Genomic DNA, 15332 nt, shown 5'->3' with positions numbered 1-15332 from the left:
ACATAATACACCATATATAAGCGCAGAGTTCAGGGAGCTGAACTACATACACACACACACACATATATATATATATATATATATATATATATATATATAAACAAATCAATATTCAGTTGGAATATATATAAACAAATAAATAAAGATAAAATTACTTGGACATAATACACCATATATAAGCGCGGAGTTCAGGGAGCTGTTAAGATTCAGTTGGAATAAAATATTTATATACTGTATATATACATATATTGAAGAGTGGTTATAAAGAATTATTTTATTGAGAAAAACACGCAATACATTGTGTGTTGAGATGTAACTTCCTTTACTTGAAAAGCACAACACCACACTCCATATAGCCAGTATACAGACTGCAACTAAATTTAAGGTGTATACATTCCCCTCGGAGTTCTTAAACTTAAACCTACGCATGCTCTTTTCTCTTGAGCAGCTTTTTAAAAGCCAGCTTGAAATCGTCATTGAAGCTGGTGTACAGCAGAGGGTTGATGAGAGAGTTGATGTAACCCAGCCAAGTCAGGAAGTCCGAGATAAGCGGAGAGGGCTGCACCATCCGCAGGCCCACTAGCACCTCCTTTAAAAAGAAAGGCAGCCAGCAGATAATGAAGGCCCCGAGAATGAGGCCGAGGATCCGAGCTGCTTTCCTCTCGCGTGAGGTGCATATCTGGTTCTTCTCATCTTGCCCGTCCATGTCCGTCTCAAAGGACGGGATGCGAATGGTGGTGTTGAGTTTGTTGGTAGCCAGCGTAGGATCTGAGTTGGACAAGTCGGACACACAGAATGTGTGGGAGACACGGCAATGGTCCACAGAGTTCTGACTGCCCATGCTGCGGCTGCTGAGGTGCCGAGAAGAGCCACGCTTCTGGTACAGCGTTTTTGCGGCGTTGTAAATCCTGTAGTACAAGATAAGAATGGCGATCATGGGAATGTAAAACGCCCCAACAGTAGAGTATATCGTGTATCCCAAGTGATCATGCTCTATGATGCACTGTTGGTGGCTGCCTCTGCTAGGCCTCTGCCTCCAGAATAAGGGCGGCATGGATATGAAAACTGAGATGACCCAGACTATCCCCACCATGACGGCGGCGCGGCGGGCCGACCTCTTGCGAGCGTACTCGATGGCTTTGGTGATGGCCCAGTACCGGTCCAGGGCAATGACGCACAGGTGCAGGATGGAGCAGGTGCAGCAGGTCATGTCCACGCTCAACCACAGCTCACACACCACCTGACCCAGGGTCCACGTGTCCGTGGTGATGTAGAGGATGCTGATGGGCATCACGAGGAGCGCCACCAGGAAGTCGGTGACGGCCAGGGAGCAGATGAGGTAGTTGGCGGGCAGGTGGAGCTTCTTGGTGGTGCAGATGGCGGCGATGACGGCGGCGTTGATTAGCGCAGTGAGGAGGGTGAGGAGGCCGAGAACAACCACCAACGCCGCCATACCGTCTGTGAACAGGACTGCCTGCGGGCTGCCGCCAGGCGGGACGGTGCAGTTTGTGATGTTGGGTGCCGAGGCGCTCCCCCCTGGGAAGCTTTCCATGTCCATCCCCGGACCCGGAATCACTCCCAGGGAGACGACGCTCCCTCCTCCAGAGTCAAAGGTCAGTCTGAAACGACAAAACAGGCAAACGGATGCATGAGAGACGGCCAGAGTGCACCTGTTAGTGCTCTAAACTCAATCCAGGGTGCTTCCTGCCTTCCAACACAATGCATGCTGGGATACTCTGCAAACTACTGTGACCCTGAACATGAATATCCTCTTTTGTTCTCACCATTAACTTCTGTATCATGAGCACTTCCTTTGTTTTTCAGCCCCAAGACCAAAAACTACTCTCAGCATCCACTGGGAGGAGGTTAAACGTCACAGAGCAGGAGTCAAAGGACGGCCGGAGAAAGGTCAACGAGGACGCCGAGGAAACCGTCCTCCCCCAACCACAACCACCTGTTGTCATGTGACTGACTTCCACACTTAGTAGTACCTGCAGCAAAGTATTGTCAAAATTCTACTGCTGATGAAGGCCATGATATGACTGAAAGCTCCAGAAGTGATGTACCCTCTTTGAAATGACTAGCGTAACAAAGAAAGAAAAAAGTGTTTGTTGAGGTCGTTGATATTTTATAGAGGTTAATGATTGTATTAAAAATCTGAATATTGATTAAAAAAAATCAGTTTATTAAACTTATTATGGTATAATGATTCTAGGAATTATGCATGACTTTGATTTGATTTTAAAAATCTCACATACCCCCTGCGGTACTCCAAAGTACCCCTAGGGGTACTCCTTCCACCGCTTGAGAAACACTGCTCTACCTGATGAACTAAAGAGCTAAAAATAGAAATCTAGTGTCCCTCTGGAGAGGGATAAACACAGGCCTGGCAACCCAAAATGAACTTCGTGCCAAGTGCTGAGTCGCTCGCAATAATCGTAAATTAGTTTCCTAAGGCTGATAAAAGTAAATCCCCGCTTTTCATCAGTAATATTGATTATGATAATCATCTCTACTAAAAATGGTACAAATCACGGAGTACAAGTGTCTTTGGTTTTTGGATCGATGAGAAGATAACTTTTAAATACAATTCAAAATAATTCAGTACCACTTTATAATAACTACACACTATGAAGCATTAGTTAAGTGTGAGTAAACACTTAATTCATCCTTTAATAAAGCATTGTTCCTACATTAACACTCATTAGTATACAATTCATAACAACAGTTGTAAATGTTTTATTCTTGGTTAATAAGCTCGTCTATTATGTGTTTGGTGATTATGTTTTCATACTTTATAAATGATGGATTCCCCATTTGTAAATGAAGTATTATATATATAATTATTAAGGAGTTGTAGATGATTAATAACATCCTTTATAAAGTGTTGGTAAATGATTAAGAACAAATGGGGAATCCATCATTTCTAAACACAAAGTGAGTGTGGTGATGGATGAACTGGTCAACCTGCCTCCGGCCCTCTGTGTCCTTTTCTAACTGATTTATGCTCTGCACCTGCACTCTCCCAAGTCCATGAAAAAAACAAAACAGCTTGCAGTGTAAAATGGGGTTCCGAATAGTTATAATAACACTAGTAATACTACTGTTCTAGAGATCAAGTGCGTATTTTGTAATGCACTTTAAGAATACACCACCTGCACCAACTGTTTGCAGGGTATACTTTATGGTATCGGCACAAATTTTCACGGTTTAATTCCACTCTGATTCACAAGATCTCCATTTCATACAGACTTCCATTCCAGATCAAATCAGTTCTGGATATTTCAACTACAATACCTCAATTCAAATGAAGCCTCTCAGTGGGTCTCCCTTACACGGCTGGACTGTCAGAACATATAACACCAGAAACACACAACATCAGCCCGTGAACACCAGAACCAGCGCACTCACTGGCAAGAGGTCAGCTGTCATAGACCAGAAGTTCTGCTGCCTTAAACCTGAAGCTGTTTTGTTTCGATTCACACGATGAGTTTCTCTTTCATAATGTTGTCGGTGCGGTTTGGCCTGTCTGAAGCATTAGAGCGGTAGTGATACCGACGGATGAAGCCCATTCAAATGGCAGTAACATTTGAAGTGGGCGGACATTTTTTTTTTAGCGGGTCTTGCCAACAAAAGCAGTGGGATTAATAATGCCGTTAGTCGACGGTGAGAGAGAGAGAGACATTGTGAATGTGAAAGGTGCATTACACACGATGATGTTTGTCAATCTAAAAGATGAACTTCAGGAAAGCGTCTCCATGTTGATTAGGTCCTGTGGCGGTCCGCCGGAAAGGGGAGGGACGTCGCCTCTCCGTGAACATGACTCCAATTCACAATCGTACGTTTGAAAACACAACAATGAAAAGTGCCACAACTCGGTAAGCAAGGCTTTTTACTGAACGACTGGGAAACGACTGGTAGTTTTGAGAGAAAGACGAAGAAGAAGAAGAAGAAGAAGAAAGCTCCTCTGCTGAATCCAAGATGAGTCATCAGTGACTTATCTCTCAAAAGTACAATCCAGCGTGAGAGCTGTGTGGCTCCTGCTGTCTCACTGCTATAAGGACTCTCATTGTAGTTTAAGACACGGGCTGTATCCCAAAACGCTTTCACTCCTCCTCCTCCTCCTCCTCCTCCTCATCCTCATCCTCCTCCTCCAGCTTGTAACTTTGGAAGGGCAAGACTAAATGGAGGGTGGGGGGGAATATGAAGCCTTCTGGGACAATTTAGTCCTCCATAATCATAAGTGGACAGCTGTTATTGATGAAGTAGCGCTGTCATTATCCGAAGCAGTCTGAGCCCACGATGACTCATCAAAACCAAACTCGAGTTTACGTGCGCCTCATTTGAAGTCGCTGCTTTCAATGGGTAACGCTACAACTTAGACAAGCGCTACTTTGATTATAAAGTTATGATAAATGCTACTTAGGCTCACAAGCATCCAGTAATGTTTTTCACTTAATGAGGTACAGACAAAAAAAAGAAGAGATGGCACAAGAGGAAAGGAGGGAGGAGTGGAGAAAAGGATGAGCGAGTGGAGGAGGAAATAAGGCAGCAAAGAAAAAGTGGATGTAAGGGCTGATATAATTAGATAATAAGGAAACAAGAAAACAACAGGGGAGAGGAAGAGGGAGAAGATAAAGAGGGGAGCGTGTAGCGGAGCAAAGAAAGCAGCTTATCCTCAAACGGCTCCTAAGATATCTTACAAAAAGAGCAACACATTCCACTATAGCACAGGTTGCATACTGTCAAAATGCTTTAGCTTAACTTGCATAAATATTGTTATAGTGTAGTTGCATCCCACCACACAGCAGCTTTTAGGCATTTTTCTTTAGTTTGCTAGCGGACGCTGTGGGCGGGACTTAAATGTCTCCACTGCCACGCCCCCCTCTTGCCAAATTTCAACTTTCTAAAGGGGCGAAAACTGCGGCCGCCAAAGGGTGGGGACATTTTTGCGGACTGACCGACGGAGTGAGCAATGTAGCTGCTGGTCTCAGCTAAAAACAACACGGCAAAAAAAAAAACCCTAACCTAATTGAAAAGATGTAAGCAACGTCCTCTTATAGTGTCCCCCTCTTTCATTTTCTCTGGTGGACACAAGCAAGTGTCAAAAACAGGACATTTTTGACATTTCTCATAGGAATGTTGAAATGTCTCGGTGAAACGATTGCGACCCTCATGTAAAGCGTGATTGATATTAAGAATGTGGGCGGACTATCCCTCCTCTAGGCCACAGCCTCTGCTCTGTGACGGACACAGCTAATCCCAAGTGACAAGGCGGCGCTCTGAAAACCCCACATCCTGAGGGAGGAGACACACAGTCAGCAGTGGGCCTATATGTCTGTACACTCATCTGCCGCTGACAAAAAGAAGATGTATTATATTAGATTAAACCACTGTCTTCTTTTCCCTCTGGCTAAGAATAGAAATAGTATGGTCGTTATAAAAGGCTTCTTCAAAGTGGTTATTACACATTCTGGAAAGTCCAAGATCAAAGTTGACAGATGTGAATGTGGCCCAACCCTTGTTCATCGATTGCAATACGTCCACCAATCGATCGCAGTACATCATGAAGTGACGCAGAATGAACCAGCCGACGCAGAGTTTTAGTTTGTCTTACACAATCTAAAATACTGCATTACTCCAAGGTAAAAGTACACGTTAAATATCCAAACATATCACCCATAAGTGATAAATGTCATTCCTCAGAGGCGTCTCTTGCATCAAGGCTGCATCCTTCTGCTTTGATATTTTCAACATCTCCAGAAATGATTGACGCTCCTGTAAAACCAGAACCTTTATTAACGGCCTCTGAAGCACTAAGAAGACTCACCGAAGCCCACGTATCCATCTTTTATATCATCTGTCTCGTACTTTGCAAATTAATGGGGTTCTGCAATTCTCTTGTGTAAATGCAAATCAGCATTATTATAATTATTTAACAGATAAGTCAACGGAGGCAGCAACAGGAGGCAAGTCGATACGAGACAAAATAAAACATAGATACATCTCAAACAATCCCATACAAAAATTACAACATGTGTGCAACATATAAAACAATAGTGTTCCTGGAGAAGCAGATTCAGAAGCAGCTGCAGATGGATCGCTCTCCCCCCGGGATGAGAGGAAGCCCAAAAGCGAAGGACCTCAAGTGTCTCTGGACTTTAAAAGGAGTAACTTCAAGCCGCTGACGGGTTGCCCCAAGTGGTGGAAGCAGCGCTGCTCCACTCCAGCAGCAAGGCTCTCAGCTGAAGCGCCTCAAATGTCGAACATAAGCGAGTTTCCAAATTGTGACATTTAATAATAAGCGCGGAACACTTGAATGCGAGAGTGAAAGCTGGAAGCACTTGAAGGCAAAATGTTACTGAGCCAAAAAAGATCAAACTCTCCCTTTCAATCTTCCAGCTCCTGTTTCCACAAACGGACGTTTTACATTTCCAACCAGCCTCTGTTGTAATGGATCAAGCTTAAATCTCAGCGTTGCACAGTGCTTCCTCTGCCTTTAAACTCTTTGGAAGTGAAATGCTATGTTATGTCTTAGGGCTAGTTTTGTGTGTGTGTGTGTGTGTGTGTGTGTGTGTGTGTGTGTGTGTGTGGGGGGGGGGGGGGGGCACCGTTAATGAACCGTACCCTCAGCTTCACGTGCATCAGTTAGGACGTGCTTCACCAGTTTATCACCGTATACATGTGCTTCACTTCTACGACGCATAGGGAGCGTATATTTAGAGCAAAGTGTCTCTGACCATGCTTCTACAGGTCTGCAAACACAACGACGCTGCCGGAGTGGAACGTAATCAGCAGTAATCCGGGCTCTGATAGGACGCCGGCTTTTATAACGACGGTAAATTCACAGCGATACTTGAGAGGGACCTCGGCTCTAAATCATCGCAGAGTAACCGGTCACGCCTGGGGAGCCCGCCGGTGAGGGCCATTGCTCAGCTGTCATATCACCTGGGAAATGGATGACCTTTCCAAAGCGGAGATTGCAAAGGGGGGGGGGGTGATTTCGCGTCATCATAAAAACTGCCAACATTCTGGCACATACGCAATTTAAGCACCGGGGGCACCGTTCTAGCTCAACCTTTAAACGGTCAGATTCCATCTTTGAAACTCGGTAATGACTGAATCTCACGCCGCTCGAGGGGACCGGGCGACGCCTATTACTGAAGGGAGAGAGGAGGAGACGGGAACGCAGAGAGGAAGTGCAAAAATGAGAAGGTGAAGTCAGAAAGAGTGATGTCACTTAAAAAGGGAACAAAACGGGTTGAAAGTGTTGAAATGACGAGAGCGAGTGTGGATGAAAGGACGGGTCACGTGTTGCTTCATTTCATTCATTCATCCAATGAGACGTTTTGACATGAACCGATTACCGACGCTCCGTCTTCATCATAGGGAGAGCAGGGAGCGATGTGGCTCGATTGAAAATCACACGGCAGAAGATCCAAATAACTTTACAATGCAGAATTAAAATGATGGGATGTAGCCGATGTAAAAGTGAGAGTCGGAGCACAGCACGTGTGCTAAACTTTAAAAATGTGAAATGTATCTACAGGCGGCGAATAAATCAACATATTTAAACTCTACTAAGTGGTTCTTCCTCCTCTTTACATCTGATGACAAGGCGCTTTATCAGGTTCGAACATACAAAGAAGGTCACGCTCCACTGCCCCCCCCCCCATCACTCACTGGAGGTGGAAGTTTCCCCTGAGCCACAGCTGCAATTAAGTCACCTTGAAAACATTCTATACAAACTGCAACCGCTTAGAATATGTTTCAAGATTCATCTAGAATAAAGAGACATTTTCTTAATGCAACTGTAGTGCAGTGATTTGCCTTTAATCCCAGTATGTTCATATATAAGACCATCCTTTTTTACTTTTACTGTACTTATATATGTGTCGGTATTACAGCAGCAAAGACTGTTCCTTTAACAAATCCAGCGTAGGAAAATCATTTATCATTGAATTCGTTACTAGAGCACAAAGTTCTTCATATATCTCGTCTCCTAATTTGGCTCTCACGATGCACCAGAACTTTTAAATTTACAAAAACTTATTTTTGGTGGAGCATGCACCCGGACCCCCCCAGAGGGTCCATCAAGTTCCACCACAATCTGGTGGAAAACATCGACCCCCAAGCGGTGAAGACGTCTACTATAACGCAGCTTTAATGAGTAGGAACAGCATGTTCCTTCCTGCAGCACTGCACTGGCACTTGATACACAGCAGAAATCATAGACTCCATTCCACAATCCATATTTGGAAAGAAAAAAAAAAAAACGTTTTAATGATTCAATATCTATGAAATATTAACAATCCAGTCGTCACCCTGAAAACAAACTCCCCGCCGTAGTTTAAAATGAACACGATCCGTTTTCTTTGAATAGAGCAGAACTTCTTCTTCTTCTCAAAGTGTCTCTCTGGGGGATGAGGACCCTCCTCAGAGGTAGAGGGGAACGTCACACACTCAGACGTTGACTGACAGTCCCTTTCAGGATGTAATTCGCTCTGTGATGGAGGGGTCAACGCTCTGGATCCCTCGCAGCACAGACAGCTGCCAGCGCCACGAGAAATCCACTTTTTTTATTTATAATAAAGTAGGAAACCGCAGGAGAGCACTCACAAGTGTCTTTTTTTTCCCCCTTCGGCTTCGTTTGGTGAGACAGGAAAGTTTCAAGATGTCAAGTTTGATTTGTTCCTTAGCCGCATTTCCTGTTTTGAACAACGCGCTTCACAGAGACACTGGCGTCATAAATAACATCGGTATAAATAAATGACCGTATAAAACTGAGACGGAGCTCGCGTTTTACTACTCGGAGGCGCTCGTCTGTTGCTCTACACAGGATGAGCCGGCGTTAGGACGAGCCCCACGCAGGCTGCAGCATCTATCGTGTGGAGGATCAGCAGCACTGCGTCACCGATTTGCCTGTTGCAGCGTCTCCCGTGTTGGCGGCGTGTGTATGGGGCTAATTTTAGGTTTGATTCCACAATCACGCGTCCTTTGTCGTCTCTTGTTTTTGTGCTCCCAGCATGCAGCTGGTGTGAAGTTTGCGGATCTAAAAAAAACAGATTACATTTAAAGATTTAGGTTTAGAATAACGTAGAGTGCCTCTCGTGAAAGAGCTTGTGGCCAGTGATGATGACGAGGGTCTGAAGAGGCTCAGCGTCTCTCTGAATCCCAGCTCTCACTCGGGCCAGTGTCCAGCTGAGCTGCTGCACAAACACGGAGGTGTAAGAAGGTGCACTTAGTGGAAGACGACCCGCTCCCTACGGAGGTTTAAATGTCCTTTTCTAAGCTAAGGAAAACATAACAATTCGTAGTTTCGGCTGATTATACACCGATTAAAACATAACTATGAATATCATATTCAATATCTGCCAATAAACCCCCGTCTAAATGTTACACGCTGTCCCTTTAAGTGCCATGCGTCTTCAGACAAAGATCAAAAGAGATAAATGTGAGTGTAGTGTTAATAATTAATGCAACGGATTTTGAGGCCATGTATGGCTCTATAAAACATAAATAGTTATCAGCTTTGTGTTTCTTTTCCTTCTTTTATATTTCAGCTCGTTAGTGGCAGTGATTTTATTTTGGTTGGTGTTTTCTTTTTTATATTTAAAATGATGATAAAGTGTTACTGTGTTCAAAGGTTCTGAATCAGCACAATAATCATTCTGCTCAAAACTCCTGTCTGGAATAATATGAATGTTTGATGTATAAGTCACTGATAAGGTAAACCTTTTGTGAAAATAGATACTTTCTATATACATACATACATATATACATATATATGTATATCAATATTCAGATTTCCACAGTTTACTCCAAAAAAGATAATGATAACGCATGATTATCACTGATTATGTGAAGCTGATTATCTTGAGTATCCGGGTCATGATTTCTGGAAAGAAAATAATTGCTTTTGAGTTTTTTCGAGTCTATCTTTTCGCCTTTTTGAGCGCCATATAGTCCCGTTACATCGGAGAGAAGGCGGACATCTCTACCACCGATATCTGCAAAACCGTGCAAAGAGACATTACTGTTCTGTACTTGCGGCATACAGCTTTTTTTTGTCAGTTTCCAGTTCACGATCATGTCTCTGCACAGCGGATTGAAGGGAGAATCTCATCTCTACTCTAGGGAGCCAGGATCACCTTCAGCTGCCTGTCTGTCATCAGTTACACACACGTCACTTATAATAGTATGAAGTTCAAGTTATTATCTTCCTTATGTTCATACGTTGAGAGCAAATTCCTCGTATGCGTACGCATACATGGCCAATAAAGCCGATTCTGATTCTGAAATGCGATTTAAACCCGGGCTCTGACTCAGTAAAACTCGACACAAATGAATTTAATAATAGAGAAAAATCCATTTGTGTCTTTAATTCCTGGAATTACAAACAGTAATGGTCCTCGTCAATACCGTGATGAGATTAGCTGTTGATTCGTTGAGCCTCTCTGCCTCGTGCTGTTTTTTTTGACTTTCTGCACAAATTAAATGGAGCAAAAGGAAACAGTTCAGTGAGCCAGAGTGACTCACGGGGGGAAAAAGTGAGCGGGAATCAAAGCGCCAGTCGTCGGGCGGCATTGCGAGGTCTGTCTGCGGCGCCGTGTGTCCGATGGCGCCTTGCAAAGAGTCCACTATTGATTTGATGTCCTTGATTGGAAAGATATGAAGGTAGAGCGCTGACTCAGCCTTGCCTGTGCGTAACACGACATCCCTCGCTCACAGCTGCACAGTTACGCCGTGCTCTTGTTCATTCACCAGTAAAGCGAACCAGCAAACATATCAAGAAATATTGCCCCTGCAGTCAATGGCATAGCATTCATAATCCAGGATGATGGTTCTCTTTATTAGGGCGAATGCTGACTCACTGCACTGACACTACAGGGTAACATGCTTAAACTGAGATATAGCACCAATAATGTATGGTTTTCATACATTAAAACAATCATTTTCTGTATTAAAAGTGTCCTTGGTAATGCTAAGTTGCATGGTCAGCAGAGAGTTTTAAGACATTCGGCTTCGCTGGTCAGAAGCGGAGGTTAGAGCCGGGTGCAAACCGGCCATTTTGTGACCACGTGTGCCGACGACAACATCAACCAGCGGCACTGCAAGGAAAGCAGATTGCTTGAAAAAACAAACAAACAAACAAATGAAATCAAATGAAATGTGTTTTTTTTCGTGACCGGATCTCGCAGTGTGTGACCTCCTGTCGCCGCTCAGCCATGTTGTTTGAAACCCACGGCGACTTAAAGACTCCCGATAGCGGGACGGCGAGCTGTGCGGCGAGTAACCGACACCTTTGAAAGTCACGTAGCGTGACCTCGGCTCTGCTGTATAGTCACACCCTGTCTGCACCTTGCTCTCTCTCTCTCTCTCTCTCTCTCTCTATTTACACCCAAGTCATCTTCATGTTTTCAAGGGCTGAATAAAGACTGTGACAGGCTGAGGGCATAATGACCGATTACCACGCACGCTCCGATTTGTATTCCACTCTTGCGCAACGCTTTCGCATAAAAACGTGGCGCTCTGAGTGAAACCCGACAGCACGAGAGCAAGACTGGCAGGTCCTCCTCCTCCTCCTCCTGCGCTGTGGAAACAATCACTCGCTGCCGTCGGTCGTGTGACGCATGTGAGGAACTCAGGGAGCGCCTAAGCATCAACTCCACCTCTGAAACAGCACGGCTAGCTCCTAGCTAAATACTAAATATTCCTTTACTGATTTAATGGGCGGCATTCTGACCATAGCTACCGTCTTTAAAAAGAGATCACTTCGGATAACTTTATTTGTTTTTCTTGCATTTACTCAAAAATTCACACGAGGCGCACGTTACGGCAAATAAATACAACACCATGCGTGCGAGCGCACCCTTGTCCTAGTGTTATTTGATTATTATAATACTTTATTCCATAGCTGTTTTCCATTTTCTTCCACTCCTGTTCTTCCCTTTCAATGCTCCTCTTTTCCAGACCTTCAGCTATTGTTACACAAGTGACCAGCTTGCATCCTTGACCCTTAAAATGCATTCATAAAGCACGACGCGTGATGTTTGTTTATTGCCTGACGAGTGCTGCTGAAGGCTTAATGTCCTGCTGCGATTGGAGACGGCGATACTTTCATTCGCGCTGCGGAGCTCCGTCACACTCCGTCCCGTCGGTCTTATCTGTAATGACTCGGTGCCAGGGCTGCTTAATACAGCGGAGAGACAAACACACAATCCTACACCGTCGTTATCCAGCGGAGAGAAACGGGTCGGTTCCATCTAGTTCTCATAACCTCGACCTGGGACGTTCTGAACGCCGTCGGTCACGTCCAACGGGGCTTTTTGTTTACTGCTTCTGTATTTTGAGTGGTGGAACAAGACATTTGTCAGACATCCGTCGCTCTGGCGAATAAGATGCAAAAATATGCACTTAGAATTAAAGAGAATGCAGTTAGAATGAACCATTAAAGCTAAATGTCGTGATATCTTATGTTTCCCTGATTGTCAACAAATCCCATATACAATGAATTAATCTTACGTACAAGTAGTGTGTGTGTGTGTGTGTGTGTGTGTGTGTGTGTGTGTGTGTGTGTGTGTGCCACAGCCTGACACGTCTTCTTCCTCCAGCGACATATAGCTCCATTGTTCTCCAAAACCACACGTCGATGAAGCCGGAATGAGCCGAATACTCTGCTCAACAGGGACGAGGTGTGAACAAAGATCCCGTCGGCGGCTCCACTCCTCAAGCAGAGAGGCCCTGGCCGGCTTGGTCACGTGCAACCGCATGGAGGACGGCAGAATCCCCAGAAGACCTCTTTTATGGAGCGCTAGCTTCAGGAAGAAAGGCCACCAGCTAGAGGAATCATGCAGGTTCACCAGAAACTCCTTCAGCTCAGACTCCAGCGGAGTCTCCAGCAGAGACCCGGTTCAACGTGGACAGACCCGGATCCTCCAGCAGAGACCCGGTTCAACGTGGACAGACCCGGATCCGGCTTCACCGCAGCCTTCAACCATGCAGTCGGAGCTCCGGCGGGAGGAGGAGAGCTCAGCTCCTGGCAGCAGCAGCAGCAGCAGCAGCGTCTCCTCCTCCACCCACACCACGCTGCTGGAGACACCAGGACGTATTGTTGGGCCCGCTGGAGGGAAGGAAGCCACGGGAGAACCAGAACCAGGACTAAGCGGGTCAGACTGCTGCAGTAGAATGAGAGGTTTTCTAAAAGGGACTCTGGTGCTCATGGAAACACTACCACTTTCGTCCACAGGGGCCGCCAGAATCAAATAAAAATGGTAAATAATAAGTAAGCAAAATATAAAAGATATATTCATATCTACCTACTCAATCTCTCTAATTCTATCTTCCACACACACACACACACACACACACACACACACACACACACACACACACATACACACACACACACACACAGTGACTCAGTGCACCCACTCTCCACTTGAACCAATTCATGCAACACAACCGAATCTACCAAATCATCAGAATGGCCATTCAGCTTTACTTTCCACCTTCTTCTCAGTCTGACATGATCCATAACACACACACACACACACACACACACACACACACACACACACACACACACACACACACACAGGCGGGTGTGACTCAGCTAGACACAACTAGTGACACCCAGAGTACTTCCAAACGCGCTGACACATTGCTGCTGTCACTGGTTAATCACTGCCTGCTGGACAGCAAGAGGATCCTACGTACTTTTCAATCCAACAGATAGCCTTTTGATGGAGCGCGCATCACAAATGTCAGCTGTAGAAATATTAGACAATAGGCATTGTTCGCAAACAAAAGTCCCAAGAAACAGCAGCAGGCTATTTCAAGCTGTGCTTCAACCTGGTGCCGTAGACACTGAGGTCACGTCACGTGTGACTCTACTCCTCTCTTGATTTATTAAACATTGTAAACATGAGTTTATGGTCTCAATCTCTAGTTTACAGTCTTCTTCAATACAGCATGATGTTCGTTTAGTACATTATGCTCCATTTAGAGTCAAACACACCATAAAGCAGGGGATGCTTTAGGGGCGGGGCTACACGGTGTCGCTGCCACTGCGTCGTTCGGCTTATTCAGCGGTCAATGTGTTCTACTCTCCACCCTCTCGTTACACTTCTGGTTGCAAAAAACCAAGATGGCGACAGCTAAAAAAAACAAGATGGAGACGAACTTGAGTCTTCAAAACGTCAGTCCACAAAGCGATGGGTGACGTTACGATGACTACATCCACTTCTTACACGCCGTCAATGAGAATTACCCATACAATCAAAAATCAAATAAAAGATAAATCAAATACAAACTGTTATTGTTTTCTGATTGTCTCATTGATTAAACTGAATGAACCATTTGTTTCAGAACAATAGTAGGTCTTGAATAATTTATTTAAAAGAAAAGGTGCCCATGACAAGTTACCTGGTCCTAAAAGTGTCTCACAAATAATCTAGAGACTACTCGGCATAACATAAATTAAACACATTGTAACTGCAGTAGGCTATTTATTAAATTACGACTTTATGGTAGCCTGCTATATGATATTTGATTTAATCTCCTATTTCATTGCAGCTGCATGGTTTTCCTAAAACACAGAATATCACACCTGAACAAAAACATGAATGAAGGGCAGCTGTTTTATGAACTATGGTGTGCAGACAGACAGACAGACAGACAGGGCACCTGTGGCAACACAAGCACCTCCTGCTACACCGCATCTAGTCCCATTCACATACCCCCCCCCCCCCCCCCCTCACCCCCTCCTGCTCCAAGTTCAGTAAAAACTTACCATTACGTTTTGTCACCCCGCGTGTTTGAGTAAGAATTAACAAACAGATGAGATGTTTGCCTCGCGCTCCTGTTGCACAAAAGCTGCAGCGTTTTTTTTTTTTTTTTAATTTTTTAATTTCAGCTCTCTTCACTTGATGCACGAGCACAACAACAAAAAAATGAAAATAAACTTATGACGCTCACGTGCATTAATCCGCGGAAGGAGTCAGCCGTCATCCATCTGTCCGCGGAGCGACACCAGCAGAAGTTCACCAGGCGTCGCTTTGTGGCTGCTCGCGCGTCTCTTCTCCCCGTCGAGGCTGTCGTTAAGTCTACACTCTGCTGCTGCCTTCAGGTGACGTCGGAAATGTTGTAAATATGACATGCACGCATGCGACTCAATAATACAGTACATATCCTACAGCTGGTATTTACAGTTAAAAGCACGCGTTGTCATTGGGTGATGTTTGTTAATGAGTAAGCACATCAATGTTGTGCTCACTGTTTCTTTTGCATTGAAGACTGCTGCAGTGCAAACAGGTCTGTGACAGGGAAGT

At 44.8% G+C, this 15332-nt stretch overlaps 1 protein-coding gene across 1 annotated transcript; it reads right to left on the bottom strand.

Moving 5' to 3' along the window:
• Nucleotides 1-305: 305 nt before the first annotated feature.
• On the bottom strand, nucleotides 306-15076 carry LOC137871270 (5-hydroxytryptamine receptor 1E). Its single transcript, XM_068709015.1, has 2 exons — nucleotides 14980-15076; nucleotides 306-1619 (listed from the first exon to the last, which is right to left on the bottom strand). The coding sequence occupies exon 2, from the start codon at nucleotides 1556-1558 to the stop codon at nucleotides 422-424; it is 1137 nt and encodes a 378-aa protein (XP_068565116.1). The 5' UTR covers nucleotides 1559-1619; nucleotides 14980-15076; the 3' UTR covers nucleotides 306-421.
• Between the last annotated feature and the right edge of the window lie 256 nt (nucleotides 15077-15332).

The sequence above is a fragment of the Cebidichthys violaceus genome, unplaced genomic scaffold, assembly GCF_023349555.1.
Source record: "Cebidichthys violaceus isolate CVI_PGR_0920_01 unplaced genomic scaffold, fCebVio1.0.p SCAF_14, whole genome shotgun sequence".
Classification (NCBI taxonomy): domain Eukaryota; kingdom Metazoa; phylum Chordata; class Actinopteri; order Perciformes; family Stichaeidae; genus Cebidichthys; species Cebidichthys violaceus.
The sequence above is the reverse complement of the archived record's forward strand: the minus strand, read 5'-3'. Positions and strand labels throughout refer to the sequence as shown.